Source organism: Artibeus jamaicensis, unplaced genomic scaffold, assembly GCF_021234435.1.
Source record: "Artibeus jamaicensis isolate MK-2021 breed Jamaican fruit bat unplaced genomic scaffold, CSHL_Jam_final scaffold_847, whole genome shotgun sequence".
In the NCBI taxonomy this organism is placed as follows: Eukaryota; Metazoa; Chordata; class Mammalia; order Chiroptera; family Phyllostomidae; genus Artibeus; species Artibeus jamaicensis.
The window spans coordinates 24,736,767-24,753,453 of record NW_026522057.1 but is presented as its reverse complement, the minus strand read 5'-3'; the positions used below and the strand labels follow the sequence as shown (position 1 = coordinate 24,753,453).

At 57.4% G+C, this 16,687-nt stretch overlaps 1 protein-coding gene across 3 annotated transcripts in view; it reads left to right on the top strand.

Moving 5' to 3' along the window:
- Positions 1-14,883, top strand: part of TNFRSF8 (TNF receptor superfamily member 8) — a 65,346-nt gene extending 50,463 nt beyond the window's left edge. For all 3 annotated transcript variants that reach the window (XM_053660706.1, XM_037165725.2, XM_053660705.1), the window contains 3 exons: positions 2,551-2,576; positions 5,145-5,322; positions 8,812-14,883. In XM_053660706.1, the coding sequence (XP_053516681.1) occupies positions 2,551-2,576; positions 5,145-5,322; positions 8,812-9,053 (446 nt within the window). In that variant the 3' untranslated portion in view covers positions 9,054-14,883. The remainder of the gene's footprint in view (positions 1-2,550; positions 2,577-5,144; positions 5,323-8,811) is intronic.
- Positions 14,884-16,687: the final 1,804 nt, after the last annotated feature.

Here is a 16,687-nt window from a genome sequence, read left to right as displayed (position 1 = left end):
TGAAACCAGTAAGTGGAGAAACCAGTGGACTGAGCAACGTTTTTAAGGGAAAAGCTCTTTCGCAATCGACCTGTGTCCTTGGCACAGCCTGTTCTGAGCCTTTAGCAGAGTCCATGGGCGGGCTCTGGGCCGGCCGGAGGCGGCTGCTCTTGTGTTCTGCATTCTGCCTTTTCACGCTGATATTACTCCGTGCTGGTTTGTGAGGGTCAGTGTCAAATGCCGATCTTGTCTTTGCCGTGCTAGAGGGGGTCTGGGGACCTGCTGTGTGCTGGGCGGTGTGCTGCGCACCCTCCCTTTTTAATGTGAAAACATTCTAAGTAGACTTCATTCTTCAGAACCGATGGACAGAAAATTTGAGAAGGTAATGCAGACAGTCCCCGCATACCCACCCCCGCAGTCTCCTCTGTGATTTATATCATCAGTGTGATACATTTGTCACAGTGAACAAGCCAGTGTTGACACAGTGCTATTAACTGGAGCCCTCACTCTGCTGAGATTTACTTAGTTTTTACCCAGCATCCTTTTCGAGATCTCCTTTGACCTTCAAAAAACCCCTCCAAAGGCCACCCCATTTTCTAGTCGAGATGACTGAGTCTGGGAGAGGCGAGGTCACTGCTGGGGCGGGCTGCCAGGAAGGCCTGCTCCCCCGGGTGTTTGGCATCTGGCTGGCTCTCAGCCCTTTGGTTCTGTTACAGGCACCCTCGCTGAGAATGGCCTTTTCTTTCTGGTTGTTTCCTGCGGGTGTGTCCCCCAGGCAGAGAGACGCCCTGGGTCAGAGGGTGTGCGACTCACGCTGCCCGATGCCTCCCAGGACCGTGGGACCAGTGCCCAGGGCCACGGCAGCTGTGTTCCTGTTTACCCACATCCTCTCCAAGACTGAGTTTTATCGTTTTTATTTATTTTTGTCCCGGTACTCTATCATCCCAGACACCGCGGCCCCCCCCCCCCCCCCCCGTCCCACTGACCACCCAGTCACAGCTGGCTGTTTGCAAAACTCCAAATCAGCCACTAAGAGTGGAGATTCAGCTTCACTGACATCATTTGAGGGAATGTGCCTCAGGCCAGAGAGCATTTTTTTTTGCAAAGTGGTGGCTTGGTGGGAACAGCAGTTATCAGATTAAGTAAGTGCACCAGGTGTCTTAAATCTAGAATGAAGAATTGGGTCTTTTTATACATGTGCTTCTTTTCGTCATTGTTCTGGTCTGCTGACAGGCATTTATTTTTTACATTTTTAAATATTTTATTTATTTTTAGACAGAGGGGAAGGGAGGGAGAAAGAGAAGGAGAGAAATATCAATGTGTGGTTGCCTCTTGCACACCCCCCCACTGGGGACCTGGCCCACAACCCAGGCATGTGCCCCGACTGGGAATTGAACCAGCAACACTTTGGTTTGCAGGCTGGCGCTCAATCCACTGAGCCACGCCAGCCAGGCCTGTTGCCAGACATTTAAAGGGGGCACATAGGAGTGTTTCCCAAACTGACCTTGTGTTCCACACAGCTCTGTCTGTCCGCTATCTTGTGTTATTGTGGTTGGCCGGCCTCCGGGGGATTTTCAGTGAGGATTCGGGGCTGGTGGTTCCCCAGAGCCGCTGAAGTGAGGGAGAATGTTCTGGAAGTGACTTAGCTGGGATGCCGGCGTCTCGCTAGCAGATTTCTCTCTGGTCAGGTATACACACCTGACAGGAACGTATTCTGAGTCCCCGCAGGAGGCCCCCCTGGAGAGTGGGAAAAGGCTGCGCTCCCCTGAGGCATGGTCTGCGCCTGGGAGTTGATTTGTTCTAGGGGAGACCAGATGCCTGGGCCATGGTTAAATGTCAGTTTACACTTGGCCATGACCTGGCACCCCACTCAGTAGGAGAGAAAAGTCGGAGCGGAGGGTGGGGGTTTGGGAGGAGAGGGTAAAGGTCGTGCCCTAGGAGTCTTTGCCACAGCAGTTCCGAGCCCACCAAAGGCGGTCACGGGGGCTCCTTAAAGCACAGAAAATCGGACTTGGAGTCGCCTGAGCCAAAGGGGCTCCATGGTGGCCTGGCTGCAGGCGTGTCCAGCCCAGGATTCAGAAAACGTCCCCAGGGCCCGTCACCCACTCTCCGTCAGCCTCCGGGTGTTGATGCTGACCTGGGCCCTCCAGAGCCCTCGAGCCATAAGGCGGGGCCGCTGCTGGAGACCAGTGTCTGAGTGCAGCGTCCTTGGCTCCAGTGGGGTGTGTACCTCTCCTGGACCATTCCTGCAAACGCACGCGTTGGGGTGGCGGGGTGGGGGTAGGTGGGCTGGGGGGGGGTCCAGCGTGCTGACTGGCTTGGTGGCTGGAGGAGAGGTGGTCCCCTAGTTCTCTGATGGCCGCTGGGGAAGTGAGCCCTGGTGACCCCGGCCTGGGGGCATGGGCGTGGACCCCGAGACCAGCCCACTGTTCTCCAGACTGAGGGTCTAACTGAGCATCAGCAACTGCTAGGGAGCAAAGCAGGTGGCCTGGCCCACACGAGGGGTGGGGCAGGACCCCCGCTGCTGCCAGACCCTCCTTAGTGAAGTCACCACTTTTTTTCTCTTTGCAGATCCCAGGCCCCAGAGGAACCAGGCAGTAAGTACCGCCCCACCCCCACCCCAGCCTGGTGCCTAAATCTGGCTCCTCAGCCAATCGGCTGGTGCTGAGAGCTGCCTGGGCCCCTGAAAGTTCATGCTGGGTCTGCCCCATGCAGGGAGCTCTGAGCAGAGCCGGACCTCAGCCAGGCCCTGGCCACCCCTCCCACCTCCCACCCCAGCAACGGCGCCCTTGACTCCTGGCTCATCCCGCTGGGGACTTCCAGAAAGGCCTGCTAGACCGTGGATTTGATTTGGGCCACTTCGGGTGCCAGGTGTGGTCAGATCACGAGGAAGCCTGTGTTTATTTTCCCTTTTTCTCCTTCACTCTTCCATGAGCCTTGTCCTCAAAGCAGGGATGACAAATCAGGAGCAAGAGTTGTTAAAAATGTAGCTATCGTGTCTCGAGCGTTTCCCACGAGCAAGCGAGGCACCTACCTGGCTTTGTGCTTTCTTGACATGCTCTCTCGTGGTCCTTACAAAGCGTGGGGGTTGGCACTGCCGTCCTGTTCTAGAAAAGAGGAAACAGAGGCCCAGACAGGAAACGGGCTCCACAGGGCTCCACAGCTGGAGGGCAGAGCTCCTAGGATCTGAGCCGCCTCCGGCGACTCCAAAGCTGGTGCCCTGCCCTGAGCTGCCTCCCAGGAAGGCCAGCTCCATCTGCCTTTTACCGAGTGCGCACTGCGCAGGCGCTGGGCTCAGGTGTTTACAACTGTTACCGCTGATCCTACGACCACCCAGGATGGGGCCCATACACCAGGTCCTCGCTGGGCTTGTCCTGGCACCCTGCTCCATGCCCAGCCCCCAGGGGCAGCTCGGGCAGTGGGAGCTGGGGCGGTGTCCGCTGGAGCTGAGGGTGGGGGCAGGACCGAGCCCTCCCTATGGCTGGGTCTTAGGCATATGTGGTTCACCTTTCTCACTTATCCAGTCTTTCATTACTTTCTTTTAACTCATGCATTTATACGTGGACAGTTTGCAGTGTACCTGTAGCATTGACTGAAGAACATCTTCCATGTACACGTAGGTGGCCCCCTTGTCTTCAGTATCCATTCGTTTACTGCACTTGTAAACTGGCTTTGGAGCATCACAGCATTTTATTGCGCCAATCTTATAAATGTTTTTAGTGCCAGAGGTGCATTTTGCAGAGACAAAGCCAAGGCAGTTTCTCAAGGTCCCTGCTGTCTCCTTCATCAGCATTCAGTGGATGATCTTCTATAGCCATCTGTAACAGATGAAAAATGAACCAGATTGCAAATTCTTTTTTGTGGTGCTCAAACCATGTACCAAGTTTTTGGTCCAAATTGTGTAGAATGAGTTAAACTTAAGTTGCAATCCATTAACCAGTATAAATGTATTTCTCTAAGCATAGTTATGTTGACATACAGTTTTAAAAAGAAAAAAATACCCCATTTATATGTGGAAAAAGGGTTCCATCCTTTGTTTTTAAATATAATAGACAGAACCACAATGCAAGTACAATTTTAAATTACGGGAGATCACATTCAAATGCGCTTGGATCAGACAAGTTGCTGAAATTTCATGAAAAGGTATTCAGCCTGGCTGGTGTGGCTCAGTGGGTTGAGTGCCCGTCTGCGAACCGAAAGGTCAGCAGTTTTATTCTAAGTCAGGGCACGTCCCTGGGTTTCGGGCCAGGTCCCTAGTTGGGGGTGTGTGAGAGGCAACTGGTCTATGTTTCTCTCCCTCTCTTTCTCTCTCCCTTAACTTCTCTCTAAAATAAATAAATAAATAAAATCTTAACAAGATAAGAAAAAAGTATTCGATGATTTGTAAGATAATCAGATATCTTATATGGCTACATGGGCCAACACAGTAACAGTAAATTGTTAAAAATTGCTGTCTTGGATTCCAAATTGTTACAGTATTCAGAAGGACATAGGTCGACTTTCTAGTAACTCAATCTGGTTCCATTCTGAAGGCAGCAGGTAAATGCTACATGCTAGAAGGTTCCATGAGACCACTTCCCCTTTGCAGTCACCTGTCAAAGTCAGAAACTAGACCAGCACTTTCCTGGAGGCATAGCTATTTTTAGAACGTATGCGTGTAACCGGCTACTGTCCCCAGAGGCCAGGGCTGGGCCCTTACGGTAGCCGGAGCTGACACTTGTAGACTGGCCCTTCCACACGTGGATTCCGGACCCAGGTGCCGGGGTTTGCGTACTGGGTGGGCATTTCCTGACCCTGCGCAAGTCACGTGACTCCTCTGTGCCCCAGTTTCCTGACCTGTAAAATGAAGGGGGTGCTGGTATCAGTGACCTCCTGGGGTGGCTGTGAGGGTTAATCTTTTGGGGGGTACACACGTGATATTGGCCACGATCCCCGTTATTTTGTACAAGTTCAAGGCAGCATGGCTTCTCCCGGAACCTCAGGCACAGGCGGGTCAGGCTGTGAAGGCCTAGAAGCCCGGGGGAGCGTGTGGCAGCTCCAAAGCAGCGAGGAAGACTGACTGGGGCCAGCGGGGATGAAGGGAATGGGGCTTCGCAGTTCCGAGGTGGGGGGTGGGGGGCAGGTCAGGGCACCCGCGTCAGCGCCTGCCTCCTCTGTGCCCGTAGGACCTGAAGACGGTTGTCTCCGTGGCAGAGCCCTCCCCCGGAGATCTGGGGATGATGAGCCAGCCGGTTCCGAGGGAGAGCCAGCCACTGCTGGGCGCCAGTCCAGGTGGGGACCCCTCGTCCCCCAGGGACCTTCCAGAGCCCCGGGTGACCACGGAGAACACCAACAACAGGATAGGTGAGTCCGCTTGTTTGGGGTTCGTAGCGTGGTCGGGGTGAGAGGGCAGTGGGGCGATGGGTGTGGGCCCTGGGTCCTGGGCCCCCAACTGAGAACAGAGACCCCAGGTCCAGAAGGCCCTGGGAAGTGGGAGGCGCTTTTGCGAACCTGTCACCCTGCACCTGGGTGGACCGTGGAGCAGCAGCGGTGGCAGTGCCAGCTTCATGGGGCCAGGGGGAGAGTCACCTGACGTTGCCTTCGTGGGGCCGGGGGGGGGGAGGGGGCACTTCCTGCTCGGCACCACCATCACTAAAGAGGAGAGGGAGTGCCACCCCCAGTTTCCAACGAAGAGCCCCCGAGGGGGCCAGGAGGGAGACACAGTGACATCAGAGCTGCCCGGCACTCGTGCGATGCATTCCGGGCACTGTGCAGGCGTCACCTCTCATTGTCACACAGCCCTCTGAGGATGGCGTCTGCTTCCCCTTTTCGCAATTGGGGAAACTGTGGACGGAGGGTGCGCGAGGTGATTTTCCCCGGCCCCCGGCCCACGCGGGACCCTGAAACCCCTGCCGCGTCCGCACCACCACCGGCGCAGGCTCGGGGGGCCAGCGCTTCCCAGGCTGCAGCCACCCTCCAGCGCGGACACGCCGCCCGCTTTGGCCTCGCCCAGGCCTCACGCCTCCCCTGTTCCTTCTCTGCACCCTGGTACCACCAGGACGCTTCTCCCCAGTCGCATACCTCTCCCTGTTCCACTCTGCTTACGACCCTCCAGGGGTCCCTGTGACTTCGGGATGAATTCCAGGATTCTTATTCCGCCATTCAAGGCTGGTCACCAGCTGCCTTCTCCCCACAAGACTCACCTGCCCCCAGGCCCTGCACGTCCTTCCACTCGGCAGCAGTTGTTTAAGTTCACTGGGCGCTCTCTCACTTTCACGCTTCTCTACGGGAGCTGCCCCCTCGCCCCCGGGGGCGCCCTCGCCCCTGGCATCTACATTCCTGATGTCCCCGCACACTGTTCATCTGCCTCCTCCTCCAGGAGGCCTTCTTTGCTTTTCCCACTCTGCTGTTTAGACCTGATGCACCTTGGCTGTGCTCCCCAGACCCCAGGCTTCCCCACCAGTGTCCTTGCCACAGAGCAGTGCAACTGTGTGTGTGACCTTGTCCTGTGACCTCGCTTGTCTGCGAGCCCCAGGGGGAGGGCCTCAGGGGCCCCATCTCCAGCTTCTCGGGAAGACTAACCACCACTCAGCTAATGACAGAGACCTTACCTGGCACCCCTCTGTGGCAGGCGGTGGTGGGCAGAACTCTGGGCAGAGTCTTCGTACCTAACAGAAACTTCTGGAATTGCATCTTGTGGCGAGTTTAATTTAAAAAGAATATATTCAGGGAAATACTGCCAAAGGCATTTCATTCAAATTTCCTAAGAAGCCTAGGCTGGACTTTTGAGCCTCTGTGAGTTCAGTGCTTAGAACTTCAGGGGCAGGGCCCCAGTAGGGGGTGGTGGAGGTAGGTACCAGACTCCAGGACCTGCCCAGAGCCAAGCCAGCCTGCAAGTCTTGCTGGTGAGTGGGGTAGTGGGGAGGGAAGGCCTCGGAGGGTTTCTTGGGACATCCGAAGGATAGTAGGCCCCTTCTCCTGCCGACACCACCCCAGGGGAGCACCGCCCCCTCCCCCCCCCCCCCCCCCGCCTTGTTCAGTTCCCATGGAGGACCCAACTCTGGCCTGAGTTTCTCACTCTCCCAGCTCCTGACACTGGGCAGGGAAGCCCCTTTCCCCAACCTTACCCCACCCACTATGACAGTTTCCCTGGATCCTGAAGCCCTAGGTGAGGCAGGAAGTCTAGGCACCTTTGGGAAAGCCCCTCCCCCCTGCTCCACTCTGGGTTGCGGGGGGCACCCTGTGGTGGGGGAAAGAGCCAGAGGGATCAGGACCCAGGGAATGTGAGGGGAACAATAGTCTGGTCCCCAGCTTTGGCCTCTTTAACCTGGGCACCCCATTCCTACTCTTCTCTGTCTCTCTGTCACCTCCTCTAGCCCTGTCTGGTCTCCTCTGTGCCCCCTCCCCCCCCCAGATCGAGGGGCCTGCGGGTCTTCATGAAGAGGCATGTGGCTGGGCCTGAGGCCCTGCTCTCTCTTTGGGGGTGTAGGTTGGCTTCCTGCAGCTTGTCTGTCTCTCCGTCTTCTCTTTAGTTCCTGCTGCTATTTTGAATACTTCTCTCTTTCCTGGGGTGTTAAAACCAGAATGGAAGGGCTGGCATTTTGCAGTGGTGTTGAGGATGCAGGAGCTGCAAGAATCTTTTGGGGGTATCTGAATAAGAGGGGTGTCACCAGTTACTCAGAGAAATCCAGAGCTCCCTGCCCCACCCCAGCTCCGGAATCCTGGGCTGAGCAGCTGGGAGCGGGGACCCTGCGCTGAGCTTGAGGCCATCAGAAGCTGCCTGATGGCGCTCGAAGTCAGCTGACCTGGCCGAAGGCCAGGTGCCCCCCTTCCCAGCTTCTTACGCAGCTCATTTAACTCCCCTGAGCCCCTGAAGCCCCTGAAAGCAGGTGGTGGGGACCACCCGGGCTGTCATGCCTCTGATGGGCTGGGCTGGTCATTCTTCTGAGTGACACACACAAGCAGTCCTACCCTGGGCCAGGCAGGGACAGCCCTGGGAGCCTCAGGTGGGAGACAGACAGTAAGCAGTCAACACCGAAATGCGCCACCCCGACCCGCCCAGGGCTGTCTGCACAGTGGCTGCTGGTGTTTTGAACAGGGCTCAGGTTTCTGCAGGGTGTGACCAGCCCTCCCGGTTTGCTGGTCCCCCTGAGATGGGGGACTTCCAGGGCTAAAACCAGGAGCATCCCGGCCAAACCGGTCAAGTTGGTCACCCCAGGTTTCTGCTTCAGGCCCGTGGAAAGCAGTGGAAAGGGCAGAGAAGCCGGCGTTTCTTTGGGGTTTCTGCTAATTCCCTGGTGACCTTGGGCAGGTTATTTAACCTCTCCGGGCGCCTGGTTCTTTTCCTGTAATTGGGGTAACGACAGACTATGTACCTGGCAGAAAGGATGTAAGGATTCTGGAGCTGAAGTGTGGAGGGGCCCCGAACTGCGTTCGGCACAGGCTGCCCTGTACTCGAGTTCCTGGTGCTGCTGTTGTTGTTACTACTTCTGTTATTGTTATTTTTACTTTTAGTTTTCAATCACAGTTGACACTGGAAGGTGCCATTGTTCTGGGTTTGACTTGCCTTCTCTCCCAACCCTGTTCTCTCCTTCTCTACCCTGTCCCCATACAAGTGATGGAGAAAATCACGGGCCCCTCCCACCAGTAGTAAGTGGGCCAAGTTTGAACTCCTTGGCACACAGCTCCCAGCTGTCAGCTTGGCCGTGCTTCCCGTACCTCAGAGAGGTTGTGTCATCTACCTGAGGCCACACGGCAGGAGGGGCAGACCTGGGATGGGGACCCTCCTCTGCCCCCTCCTTCCACCCTCTGGGGCTCTGATCTCTTCACCACACCCACCCTGTCGCTTTGCAGAGAAGATCTACATCATGAAGGCTGACACAGTGATTGTGGGGACTGTGAAGACCGAGGTGCCCGAGGGCCGGGGCCTGGCAGGGCCGGCCGGGCCCGAGCTGGAGGAGGGTCTGGAAGTGGACCACGCACACTACCCGGAGCAGGAGACGGAGCCACCTCTGGGCAGCTGCGGCGATGTCATGTTCTCAGTGGAGGAGCAAGGGAAGGAGGACCGCTTGCCCACGGCTGCCTCTGGGAAATGAGGCCCGGCCCGGGCTGGGGCCGAGAGCACCGAGGGGTGCTCCCTGGGAGCCAGGGTGGCGACGGTGGGCCGGGCCGGCAGCCAAGGCCCATCAGGCCTGAACCGAGTGTCCAGCACCCAGTGGCGACCAGCCTGCCCATGCAGGAGGGGGTCTGCTGGTATCTACCCGCAACCCCACCCAGCTGCCCCGCAGTCCCTACCCCAGGACTGTGGGGTGTGCAGCCCAGACAACCAAGGGGCCAGATTGGAATGGCGATGTTTGCTGGAGCAGCAGACAGACAGCCCAGGGCCCTGGGCATCGGACCCATCCCCCAGGGCTGGAGCCCACCTGAGGCAGAGGCCACGAGGCCGCCGCGCTCCCCCTGGGCCTCAGGAGTGACGCCCACTGGGTCTGCTGCTGTGCTGATGGCCTCAGTTACTGTAAACGTGGCCCCATGGGCACTGAGCCGGCACCCGGGGTTTTAACTCAGTCCAAAGGGAAATGCACAGGGCTCTGTGGGCCGGCCCGTCTCAGCCGCAGCCACCGTGTCCGCCCTGTGCCTGGGGAGTGCGTGGGACCCTCCTGGTGCCACCTCTCCCCTCACCCCTCTCCTCCGTCCTCTTCCGTAGCCCCACAGTGGGCAGGCCACGGCCTAGGATCAACTTGCCCATCTCAGAATGTCCCTACCAGTCAGTCCCCACAGCAGGAGGCATCTCGGGACCCTCAGCCGCTGCGGTGTCCGTCCCCATCAGAGCCCCCGCCCACCCAGCTGCCGCTGGGAGAAGGGCCCGCCGTGCTTTGCTCGGGGGGGCTCCCTCCACACACAGACCAGGAACTGTGGGCTCCTCTGGGTCCTTGGCTGCCTGGCAGGCACCGCCCACTTGGTGCTGTGACACCAGGATGCATCTTCCCCAGACCCGCCACGCACTCAGACCCCGACGGCGCCCAGTCCCACCCTTGCGCTGCAGTTGCTCCGCATCCAGGGTGGGGCTGTGGATGTCGCAAGCCACGTTCTGCCTTGTTCTGGACTGTGGGGGTGGAGTGGTGAAGAGCTTCGCCTGTTTCAATCAGCCTTTCAGGATTTTTGCTTTTCTCACTCGGGAATAATGCCTCCACTGGCCAGCGGCTCTCCTCTTCTCGGTTCTCCTCGGGGCTTTCAGGCTCGTGTAAACAAACAAGTGGCCTTGGGAAGGGCCGTGTGGGCAGAGGACAAGACTGCGGCAGCCCGGGGCTCCGGTTGCAGGGAGACTCCTGGAATTACCCGCTGGAAGCCAGGCCCTGAAGTGCTCTTTACTCACCAGCCTGCTTCTCTCTGGAGGAAGTTGAGGCTGGGTCAGATGTGCCAGGGTAGTTTCTGAAATCACTCAGATGTTTTGGGGAAAGTTGGAGAGGCCGGGACACTGTGACACCAGGACCTGAAGAAGTGTGGGACGTCTGATACTCGCCCAGATGCGGGTGTGGGCAGCTCGGCGACGTGGAGGACGCCACACGCCCAGCGGGCAGGGCCTCAGCAGCCTTGACGTGAGGCCTAATGAAATGACGTGCTCCCTCGCCCGGGAGCCCTTCATAGAACCATCTGACCCTAGAAAACTCATGAGGTTCCTTAAAAATGATCTTAAGGCCACGGAAACTCTCAGTGGGGCTGAGAGTCTTGGAGAAGTTCTCAGGATCCCTCTCTGCCCCTCTGGCCAGGACCCTTCCTCCATGATACTCCCGCTCCTCGGTCCGGGCCTGCCTTCGGGGATACTCAGAATGAAGCTGCTCCACGCCAGGTTCCCTTCGGGTGTTTGCAGAAAGGGCTGTGCCGAGCAGCCCCACAGTGTGAGAAAAAGGTCACAGAAGCAGCTGCTATGCCCCAGCCTCGGGGAGGCGGGGAGAGGACCAAGGGGTCCGTGGGGGCCTAGGCTTCGTGCTCAAGCTGGGAGGAGCCCAGCCTGCCTTTGTGATCATAGCTCGAGGGAGGGGCGTCACTTTGGGGCCTGCTCCCACCCCAGGCAGCCAGCTGGGACTGTGGCTGCCCTGTGGGGTGAAGGCAGGACACCTGGGACCATGGTCATGTGACCAGACGGGCACCGGGCCTGTACCGGGGCTGCCTCGGGCGGCTGTGTGGGTTCTTGATTTCGTGTAGGATAGATTTCACAACGCGAGTCCAGGTGATATTGAGAGTGCGTTTATTACAGCTGGGGGCAACGAGACAAGGAAGGGCTTCAGGTAGAAGAAGCAACAGGAGAAAGAAAGAGGAAAGGGAGCCTTGGAGACAGGGTCAGGGGGTTAGCCCGGACCAGCTGCCGCTGCCCACTGCTCCCTCAGCTGCAGGCCCGTGGGGTCCCTTTGAGTTCAGGAGAAAGCAGATACAAGGGGTGGGCGGGCTCCAGCGAGCTCCTGTGTGGGTCCTTTGTCTTGAGGCCTTTTATCTTTCTTTGGTGGCGGGATCTTAGGGGCGGCTCCTTCAATAAGCTGACTCATCAAAAACGTACATAGATGGGGCTTAGGGGTTATTTTCTGGTTGGCTTTATTTATAAAGAACACCATCGAAGAGGGACCAGGACCCAGGCTGGCCTGTCCCTGGACGCTCTGGAACGAGTAAACCATTTGCTCCTGTGCCCTTGGTTAGATAGGGTCGTGTGACTCATTAGCTGGCTGTAAATTGCTCAAACCGTCCGTCCAGCCTTGTTTAATTATTTTGTCTCAGTTTCCCTTATTCCACTCGTCAGGGAATTTCCCCAGCTTCTCACTACCCTGCCTCAGTCGGACCTTGCCCACCCCACCCCACCTCAGCCCCAGGACTCCGGACCCCACCATGGGAACTGGCAGCCACCTGGGTGGTGGGAGAGCCAAAGCCAAAGTCCCTGCCTCACCAGGAACAGGGGTGGGGGTGCTTCTTAACCTCTGGCTGTTCTGATGTTCAGATGGACAGGTGGACCAGGGCCCTGCTGCTCAGGGCGGCGGTTCCCAGGATGTGGGGACCTCCTCGCGCACCTGCACAGCCCTCTGCCTGGAGAGTTGTGGTCAGAGGGTGACAGAGAGCCATCAGTCCCGCGGAAGCAATTGCATCTGGAGAAAACCCGCTGTTTCCCAAGAGCGTCTCATCGGCGGGACACTAGGTTCTTAGAGTCTCTAAGGCCAGGGCCTGCCCCTCAGATGGAGCAAGACCCTGACTCTGCAGGGAGTCTGGAGATTCCAGAGCATCGGGAGACGTCACCTGACCTGTGGCTTGTGTTTGCTGTATGGCAGCTTCTGTCTTCAGTCCAACCAGTGGCCACCTGCCAAGAGGGGGCCCTTCCTTGGCCTGCAGAATTCAGCCCCTCTGACTTAGAAACAGGAAACCTTTGAAAGGGCACTGGGCTTAGCACGGTTTTCTCCCAGAAGATGGTGGTGGGTTCCAAGCTGGCCCCCCAAAGCCTGTGTTAGTGTCGGTAAGGTGAACCAGGGCTTTCGGGATCTGGGGCCTGGCCTCCCTTGGGGCCAGGTTGCTGTGGGAACCTCACGGTGCATAGGCCCCCTCTTGCTCTGTGAGGGACCCAGAGAACCCTCCACTCCCAGTCAGAAGACTGGCTGTTGGTTGGTCAGCTGTCTATAACTGTTCATGAAGTGTAGTGGCCTCTCTGCAGGGGACGTCCCGCTCTTGGTCCCAGGGCATCCCAGACAGCACTGCATTGCTGTTCAAAATCTTCCTTCCTCTCCGTCCTCCTTCCAGTTACACCTGTGGTGAGTCAGGCCCAGTCCAGCTGCAGAGGGTGCGAGACACTGAGATGGACTTTCTCTTGTGCGTCCCCTGAATGAGACCAACGGTGGTGCAGAACCGAACCTGTGAGCGAGGTCATTCCAGAGGTGACCACACTGTGTGCTAGGGGAGGCCCCAGTCAGGGCACCATGGCAGTGTCTGGAGGGCAGGGGCAGTTCTAGCCAGGTGGTCTAGGAAGGCTTCTTGGAGGAGGTGTCCTTTGAGTTCCACCTGAGTGACATGACAAGTGGGTGAGGCAAGGCGAGACCCTGGCAGCTGAGCGTTCAGGGGGGTTGGAACCACCACCCCAAAAGCGCTGAGGTGGCAATGCCCCCGGCCTTGGGATTCGAGGAGCTCACCTGGTGAAGCACAGGGAGTGGACAGCCAGTGGGGCCAGATCAAGGAGGGCCTGGTGGGCCATTGCAAGGCACTCTGACTTCATCCTCAGAACACCAGACGCTGGTTATTTCTATTTCCCTCCTTTAGAACAATAAACATCCTGCGATTCTCTCAGCACCGGGCGTGAGAGGCTGTAGCGGGAGCAGCGAAGATTGTTTTAACCCAGTTCAGAGGGAAGTGGGGGACAAAGGCAGAGTCTGTAGGGAGCCAGGAGCCAGTGGATGTTTCTTAGAAAGGGCAGAGCTGAGGCCACATTCCCAGTTAATTAACATCGCAGCTCCAGGTCCAGGCTGCTTGGTCTTGGCTGGAGGCCAGCAGCCAAGGTTCCTCTTTCTTTGGGTGTCTTCCAGAAGCGTAAAAACCAAACCGAAAAATCCTGGGAAGGCCACAGGCCTCTGTTTGTGTTTTGGTGTGGGGTGTGGGTCATCTGAGAATCACAGCCTGTGCTTCCCTCCCATGTACCTTCAGGGCTCAGCCTCCAGGTCAAGGGGTTCTCAGCCGCATGGCCTCAAGCAAATCCCTTGAGGGCTTTCAGCTTTGGTTTCCTGACCTGCCGTGTATGGGCAATAATTACTTTGCTTTGCAAGGTGGGTGGAGGTCATGGGTGAAGTGCTTGACCTGGGGCCAGTCGTGGTCCCTGTTCATTAAATGATAGTTACCATAAGCAGCATTTAAAGAGCTTTCAAGTCTGTCCAAGGCTTTCCACATTCCTGAGGCACTTGGGCTTCATAAGCACAGCTAAAAAGTAGGTGGGCTGAGGGCCAGCACTGCCGTTTACTGGTTGAGCCTCAGAGAAGGGAAGCAAGCAGCCAACCCACCGCCACACAGCCAGGAAGTGCCAGACCCGGAGCCGAGCCCCCCCCCCCCCCCACCATGGTTCTCAATTAGCCCCTGTGCCCATGCAGCCAGTCCGTGTCCCTGTCACAGTGGTCAGCTGCTACTGTGCCCTCTGGACACATTTCTTTTCACCTCCAAGTCATCACAGCTGGGAGATGGGGAGGTTCCTTGGTTGCTTGTTTTATGGGGAGGAAGGGACAGTTCCCAGAGGCTGGGTAACCTGCTTGAGATCAAGCGGCAGCCCAGATTTCTTCCTAATTCCTCTGATGCGGAGCTCACTCCTTGAAGGTGGTCTGAGGCAGCGGTCAGGGGGACTCGGGCTCTGGGAGCCCGGGTGGGACAGAGACCTCCCTTGGAGGGCTGGCCGGCCATTGGATTGCCTTTGGCCCTCTCAGTAACTCCTTTTACCCCACTCTCTGCCCCATGCCGGGATCTGTGGAAGACAGGGCAAGAAAAAGCCTCTCCATTTAACAGATGGGAAAACTGAGCCCTGTGTAGGTGAGGGGGTTTGCCTAAGGTCCCGGCTTGACGAGTTTGGCCCCTTGCTGTGTATGTTGGGGCTGGGGTGGGGGAATTGCAGTCTAGTCTGAGAACAGTAAAGATTATTTGCTGGTTTTCAATCTCCCTTTAAAAAAGAGTAATTCGATTCTGGCTGGAGTGTCTCAGCTGATTGGGCATCATTCTGCAAACTGAAAGGTTGCAGGTTCTATTCCTGGTCAGGGCACATGCCCAGGCTGCAGGTTCAGTCCCTGGTCAGGGCTTGTGCAGGAGGCAACCAATGGATGTTTATCTCTCAGGTTGATGTCCTCTCTCTCTCTCTCCTTCCCTTCCCATCTCTCTGGAATCAACGAAAAAAATGGTGTTAAAGTAAAAGCAACTACAGTAAGAGTGTTGGGGTCTCATTTATAAGGCAGAGCTTGGCCAGAGCCAAAGTGGTCCCCACAGTCGGACAGACAAGAAGCAGGACCTCTGTAGCTGCCCCCCGCCCGGCCACATGGCCCGGGGGGTCCCACAGGCTCCCTGCATGGAATAATGGCTGAGCTTGGTGGAATACTCTGCCGTCGCCATCTGGAGAATTACCAGTGCCTTCTGAACAAGGGGCCTTGCACTTTTACATGTCACTGGGTCCCACAAGTTACATAGCTGATCCCGTACGAGGGGCAGGGAAATTGTCTGTTAGGAACTTAAATGGCAAAGCCCTTTCTGTGCCTGGCCACTAAACCTCACCACGACCATAATTAGAGATGAGTGTGCAGATTCCCGGCTTTCAAAAGCGTTCAACGGCCAGTCACTGACCTCCACTGTCCTAGTGGTCTCTTGCTGTGCCATAAAGCTCCTCAGAACTCAGTGGCTTAAAACAACCCCCCAGTCGTTCATTTCGCTCACAGATCTGCGGTTTGGCCGGGGCTTGGTGCGGAAGGCTCACCTCTGCTCATGCAGCACTGGCTGGCCCCAGAGACTGCACTTCGCAGACGGCTGGCCAGCGGGTACCAGCCGTGGGGTTTTCTCCGTGGGCGCCTCCGTGGAGGGGCATGGGCTTCCTCCTAGCCCCGTGGCCAGGTTCCTAGAGCAAATGACCCAGGGCAGGACGCGGAAACTGACAGGTTCTTAAAATTGGGGCCCAGAACCAGGCACATTTTTTGGCCACGTTCTAGTAGCCAGGCAGTCACGGGGCCCAGAGTCCTGGGGAGGGGAGGCAGACCCCAGCCCTCGACAGGAGAGTCGAAGATTTGTGAGCTCTTACTATGTGTCAGGCACCGTCCTGAACACTTCACAGGTTGCCTCATGTCATTCTCCCGGTAACTTGACCCTTAGTCTTCCCAAAGTTGCCTCAAGGACACGAAATAGCCCATCCCAGGCCCCCTGGCTGGGATTTGAGTCTGTGTCTGGAGGGTGAGCTGTGGAGCGCGGGTCTGGCCTGTGCACTGGCCCTGTGCTGTCAGGCTGTACCAGGGCCGGAACCCAGGCCTACATGGGTCTGCTTCGGGGACATCTGAGGCTTTCGAAATGCTCCGTTCCGACGCCCTCGTCTCCCAGGTGGGAAAACTGAGGCTCTGAGAGGTCTCATTGGGCCCCCCTGAGGGAGGGTTCAGCAGCTCCAGAGCAGGATGCCCCACCCTCCCGGGGCTGCACAGAGCCCGGCCAGGAAGCCGCAGAGCGCTGTGGGCAGGTTATGCAAGAAGAGGCCGTTGCAGGGACGCTGTTTTTCACCGTGTTACACTTCACTGGGGAAATACCCACAGCCTGGGCAGGTGTTGAGGGAGGCCACCGGGGCGGGCCAGGGTCCCCTGGGCCACGTGCATTCATCAAAAGTTCCCTGAGAACGTCTCTGTACCCCTTCCAGCTGGGCTCTAGAGAGAGAGATGGGAGAGCCGCCCTCTCTGCTGCCCAGGAAGTCACACGTTAGGTAGAGCGACAGTAGGAACTCTTCATTATTGAGGTTCTTTGTGCTATCTCATTTCCTAAGAAGTGGTTGCTTATTATTATCTCTGTTGCCAGTGAAGAGACCGAGGAGGCACAGAGTAGTTAAGTCACTTGCCCAAAGTCACACAGCGGTTAAGAAGTGCAGCCTGGATTCAAACCTACGCCACCTGGCTGGAGCCCGAGTCCCAACCCTTTGGCTACACCGTTCCATTGCATCTCAGGTTGGAGCCCCCGCTGTGCCGTGGCCCCAGCCCTGGGTCTTGGGCCTTGC